The 5,982-nt window shown below is 41.8% G+C and overlaps 1 protein-coding gene across 1 annotated transcript; it reads left to right on the forward strand.

Annotated features, from left to right (window-relative positions):
- Positions 1–4: 4 nt before the first annotated feature.
- FBXO22 (F-box protein 22) lies at positions 5–4,808 on the forward strand (the record flags this gene model as incomplete). The annotated part of the gene is made up of 5 exons (XM_010086158.1): positions 5–98; positions 476–571; positions 1,592–1,756; positions 2,748–2,913; positions 4,101–4,808. Coding segments are annotated over 5 exons (951 nt in total), but the record flags the coding sequence as incomplete, so codon positions are not given.
- Between the last annotated feature and the right edge of the window lie 1,174 nt (positions 4,809–5,982).

Here is a 5,982-nt window from a genome sequence, read left to right on the forward strand (position 1 = left end):
CTTCTCGCAGGAGGTGCGGGTGCTGCCGCAGACCGTGCTGTACATCGCGGACGCGGAAACCTTCAGCGGGCACGAGGAGTGTCACGAGCAGAAGAAAGGTAAAGCCGGCTCCTCCCGGAGCGCTTGGGGTGCGAGTGCAGCGCGCGGAGGAAAGTCGGCTCTGTGAATTCAAGTTTCAAGGGAACGTAAATCTTTTGCAGAAAAAAGCCTGTGACCACGTAGGTTTGTGTTTATGGTACGACACACAGCTCGTGGGTGTGTGCTGTTCTCCACGGACAAGCTCCTTTCCCGTTCTCTGGAGGGTGTTGGGTCTGTTTCCCTGCCAGTCGTCCTGTGCTCTTACCAGTCAGTGCAGAGCGGCCGCGTTGTTAGCAGGGCAGCAGCTGATGGGCAGGTGTTTGTTCCGGTACCGTTCAGAACAGCTAACTTACTTTTCTGTGGCTTTTTTTTTTTTCCCCTTTTTTTTTTTTAACAGCCAGGAAAAGAAACAGTAAAGAAACAGCAGTTGCACTTGAGAAATTGTTGCCAAAGCGATGTCAGGTTCTTGGACTGGTCACTCCGGGGATTGTAGGTAGGAGGAAAATGTGTGATTTTGTGAGAGATCAGCCTGACAGTGTCCAGGGTGTCACACATCTGTTCCGTTTCCTGTTGATCACCATTTCATATGTTTTTGAAAGCATAGTCCTGCATACTGACGGGAGAGTTCTCACAGTGATTGCCGTGTTCTCCCCGCTGTTCAGCAAATAGCTTAAGTCTTAAGGAGCTCACAGTGTTGCTGCTAAATCATGTGTAGTTTAAATTCTTACTTCATATGATGCAGTTGTAATTAAAAGGGCCGATTTAATTGAACAGGCAGCTTATTGCAGTTTTTCCTGGCACCTTAATGAAATTATTGTTTATTGGATTTATCTATATTTTTCACAGTCACATTGTGACTAATTGTACAGGACATCCTCAGTACGTACCTGTTTGTTATGATCTAGGAGGAGGCATATGCAATAACCAGAAAATTCACAGCGTCCCTTGGCAGTCTTTTGCTACACTTTTTCTTATAATTAGAAAATTTTTTTCCTAGTTTCTCACCTTAAATTCTGTTCCCAAAGCATAAGTAGGGTATTTGTTGTTACTAGCGTAATTCAATGATACACTCCTAATATTTGTGTTGGTTTGCTTTACATAAGCGTGTGATGACAGTATAACACCTTTCCCCATTTCACTTGTGGTCCTTACAAATCTGAGTATGTTTGCATACCCGCAGAAGTTGGCAGGAAGGCTTGAGGCAGCTGTGTTGCACGGTGTTTGTTTTCCAACTGATTTGGTGTGGCTGGGGGGAAGTGTCCAAATATATCTATGTCTCCTTGTCCAAAGTGACATCAGCGTAATCTATAGCCAGCAGGACTCCCTACACCTTTCATCTTGTCAAAACATCAACAAAAATATCACACCAGTTGTCAATTAGATAAGTTGTTATAGAAATGAACTGTCACCTTTTACATCATCTAAGCTGTTCTGCCTCTTTTAACGTGCGTTACAGTGTAGACAAAAGTACTAGAGTCACTGAACCAAGATCTCTGGTTTTGTGTCTTTGTAGTTACCCCTATGGGTTCAAGCAGCAATCAACCTCAAGAAATTGAAGAGGGCGAAGCTGGGTTTGCTCTGTTGTTTCCCAAAATCGATGGGGTGAAAATTCAAACCTTCCATTTCTCAAAAGACTCAAAGAACAGGGTCTTTGATGAAAGTAAATTTGCAGAAGCAGGTATGTCCTTGTTCTCCCCTCTATTTGGGCTTTTGAGAGGTGTTGCGTTGCTCTTCTAAGTGCCAGTGTGGAAGCAACAGCCCTTGTGCTAGCTCCGCTCATAGAGCACGCTGTGGCTCTCTGGGGCTGCAGCTGGTATTTACAATCTCTGTTCTTCCCAGTCTCTGGAGAATTAAGATTAAGTTATCCTGAGTATTGATCTCAGATTACCTCAGTTAGGTTCCAAGTGGAGCTGTTCAGAGGGAGCTGTTAGGTTTTGAACAACCTCTAATTGGGTAAAAATAATTATAAAAGAGTTTGTGCCATTAGGAATGATTGCCATCACTACAGTTTAAAAATGAGTGGGGAGGAGCTGCTTCTGTTCTCCAAAATAACTGTATTTAGATCCTAAGTGAGGTGTTGTAGCAAGGAAAGGTAGAACAGAAGATAGAGTACTTCAGTACATACAGTTTACATTCCTCGTGTTGTGCCCTGAGCAGGGTAGATCGTTTATGAAGAGTAATGTAATGAGGGTTTCTTCAGTCTTCTAGGAACCTGTGAGTTTCTGCCTCCAGATAAGCAGCTGGCTGATGTATGTAATGTATCTAATTTTCAGGTAAAGCTGTTTACTGTGTTGCAGTTCTTGTTGAATAACTTGGTATGCTCAGTTCTTATCTGTAAAAGGACGATCAAGGCTGTCAAATAATACTGAAGAGCTGTGCCTTGAGAGGCAGAGATAAAACTCAGGTGCTTTGCTAAAGAAATCGAAAGCTGAAGGATGCAGATGCAGTCTTGTCTTCCTTGCTGGGTTCTTTTCAGAAATTGTCACTTATTTGGGGAACGCAGCCCATCTCCTGAATGCGTGCGCAGCTTGTGTCTTGTTTTCCCAATTGCAGCAATGGAAGGCCGTTACTAAAGGTGTGATGTATTATTTGAGGAGAGACTAGGATGGTTGGACTTCAGGGGTCTGGAGTTAAAAATAAGAGGATTGGTGTTTCTGTTTTGTTTGTAGGTCTGAAAAATAACCCAGATCTCCGGGTGGTTCTTCTGTTTGGCTACAACTCCTGGAAGTCTGGAGCTACTCGATTTCTTCATCAAATAGTCAATCCTTTGAATGAGAAAAGTATCATCCTGGCTGGGGGACAAGTGGAGAGCTTTACATCACTGACCTCTGAGAAGTAGGTATCTTTTTTGAGCTAAGTTGTCCAGAAGATTTAAAATGGGTAAAACACTGCAGAAAGCATAGCCTGTTAGTTATGTCATATTAGAAATGCTCACTAACAGAAGTAAAATGGAATATTTTTTTTTTAAGAGAGTGAAATCCAACTGCTACACTGTGATCTAGCTGGAAAAGCTGGAAGCTTTGTTTGGCTGTATTATGAATTGGATTCTGGAAAACCCACTGCGAAGGAGATTTCCAGCTTCAGAGACCCCATGTTAGTTGCAGTCTGTGTTTACTCTCTGGCTTGCAGATAAAATACCAGTCGTTGAGACAGGGACCATTTATGTGAACATTTTGTTTCTGTATTAGCCTTGTTCTGGTTCACGTTACAGAGCAGTAGCTGAACACACAAACAGGACTGTGCCCCAGGAGCATGCCTAATGTGCTGCCACTGCTGAAGGATGTGGGTCTCACAGGACTGGGCTAGATCTCACCTAGCTTAAACCCCTTCCCTCCGCCAGGATCCCTGGAGGGCAGATTTGGGCTCCAGTTGCTCCAGCTGCACAGGGCGAGACCTTTGTGGTGACCGACTCGCAGGTGCATCCGGTGCTGGGGTGCGCAGTGCAGACATTGCTCCAGGCTTCTCTCGTGCCAGTGTAGGTCTGGACTCCATAGTAATACCAACATTTTTCTTGCACCTGATGGATGCCAGCCGCACCATTAGTCTAGATAAGAGAGCTGATGGTATATTAAATTATTGCTAATAAAGCATAAGCAGGTAAGTACTAAAACCAATGTGTCCTGGCAAACCAAGGAGACTTAAAGTGACATGACTCTGAAGCCATCACTGAGTGCTGCCCTGTTTTGAGATGTAAATGCTGAGTATCTTTGTTTAACTAATAGTTTAGTTGGAATGATGGAGCTGTGATACACACGAACTGCTGAATTTGGCATGTATTTGAAAGGTAGGCTTACGCTCAATCCCTGGTAATGGATGTGAAAGCTTTTCCTTATGAAATGTTGCTAAAAAAAAACCAGTTGCTAAAATTGGAAGGCTTTGATTTGTTTTTTAACTGTGGGTGGCTCTCAAAACCACTAGGCTGTTGGTCTGTTTGAAATCTACTTCTGCCACAGCAGAAGTTTATTCATGTTGGAATTGGTCTCTCCAGAATGTTTTCTAACTTGGTGCCTGTTGCCTTTCAGTAACACTGCCCAGCCCGGTGATGCCTGCGGAGTGGTTGGGCTGGCTTTCAGCGGTCCCCAGATCCAGAGTGCCACTGTTCTGTTAGACCAGGATGTAGCTGATGAGAGGACTGCAGAAGCCGCCATGCAGCGTCTCAAAGCAGCCAACATCCCTGAGTGTAACACTATTGGCTTCATGTTTGCTTGTATTGGCAGAGGATATCGGCATTATAAAACCAAAAGGAATATGGAAGCAGATGCATTTAGGAAGTTTTTCCCAAGTGTTCCCCTCTTTGGCTTTTTTGGACATGGGGAAATAGGATGTGATCGAATAGTTACTGGGAATTTTGTATTAAGAGAATGTAATGACATAAAGGATGACCTGCTTCATGGTTATACTACCGTTATGACTCTTATTCATCTTGGTTCAACGAAAGCAAACCAAGTGTAAATATGTTTTTAATGCTTCAGCGAGCTGTTTGTTTCATTCCAGAAAGCTGAGAAGTCTGGAAGAGTGGACATCTTGCAACCAAAGCTTTTTCCAAAATGTAAACATCATTTTTGGTAGTACTATCAAATCCTGTAGTTGGAATAGAGTTTAATATAATAGCTGTGAGAAAGCTTTGCATTTTGTGTAATCCCCTGTACACATCAGAATTGCAGGTAAACGATATTTGATGGAGTTCTGCAATTGAAGAAAGCCTCTTTCTTCCAAAATGAGAATGGTTTGCACAAATGGCAGTTGAAGTCCAAATATAAACGTGTAGAAAGAAACAGTACTTCCATGTGCTCTATTTATGTATGTAAAACAGTCTGGAAAAACTACTGATGCATACTGAAATATTGATGCATACAATCCACCATTTCCTGGATTTTGTTTTGAGATGCACAACCTGCCCAGACTCAAGTCCTCTTTACAGAACTGAATGGCTTTACTAGATAAAAGGAATTAAAATCTTTAGAGAAAAATAGCAAAGTGCTCATTAAATAAAGATGAAAATACATAAAGGTACCTTGCCTTCTCTTCTTACAGTAAAAGCTCTTCATTTAAAGAGGTGTCGTCCGGTTATAAGCTTAACTTGTCTCACTACCTTGAACTGAATTTCAGTTGTCTTAAATATCTGGTTTAGAATATCTGATACTTTGTGTGGACGAGCAATTTCAGTCTTTGTGTATCTAAGTTTACACTGTCAAAATGCACTGGTTGTCTTTTCTTTTAGTTTCTCTTGTAGCATGATACTCCCTGTTGTAAACCTTTAAATCCAGAGTGCTAAAAATTAAGACTATCTGGTATCTTTAAGTTCCTTTAACAAGTTTTTTGCTTTTTAGTTTGAAATTGTGGTGCATGCATGATCTGGCTATGTTCTATTTATATAGAGCCTTTAAAAAAGAGTTCTGCTTTTGCCTGTTTTTCCCATGCTTTTATATTGGTCGCCTGTTTTGCTGCAGCTGGGATGCAGTACTGCAAAGTTAAAGTAAGTAAATTCAGCATAGTCTCAGTATAGCTAATAATCTATTTGCTCCTTTTGAAATTCCTTCTTCCCTTTTATTTTCACTTAGGAATAGAACAAGAAAATAAGATTAATCTTGCACCATTTCACCACACTTCTAAATGCCAAATTGGGCAGCTTGCTTGTTTTCAGTTTAGTAAAAAGAAAATACTTAGCTGTGTGTCGTACAACAAAATAACAATATTTTGCTTCAAGCGTACCAACCAAGACTACAGTTGGCAACTTTTTGCCCATGTCTAGTTAACGCTTTTCCTGAACTTGGCCTAATGAGCTAAGGTGGAGGTGTATCTGTCCTGTGAGTTCACTGCTAGTTTTGGTGGGTGCTGAGCACAGACCACACTTCCCATGGCTGTGTTGATGATGAGTTTTTTTTAATTAGAAGACAGAGGATG

The sequence above is a fragment of the Pterocles gutturalis genome, unplaced genomic scaffold, assembly GCF_000699245.1.
Source record: "Pterocles gutturalis isolate BGI_N339 unplaced genomic scaffold, ASM69924v1 scaffold51180, whole genome shotgun sequence".
NCBI lineage: Eukaryota > Metazoa > Chordata > Aves > Pterocliformes > Pteroclidae > Pterocles > Pterocles gutturalis.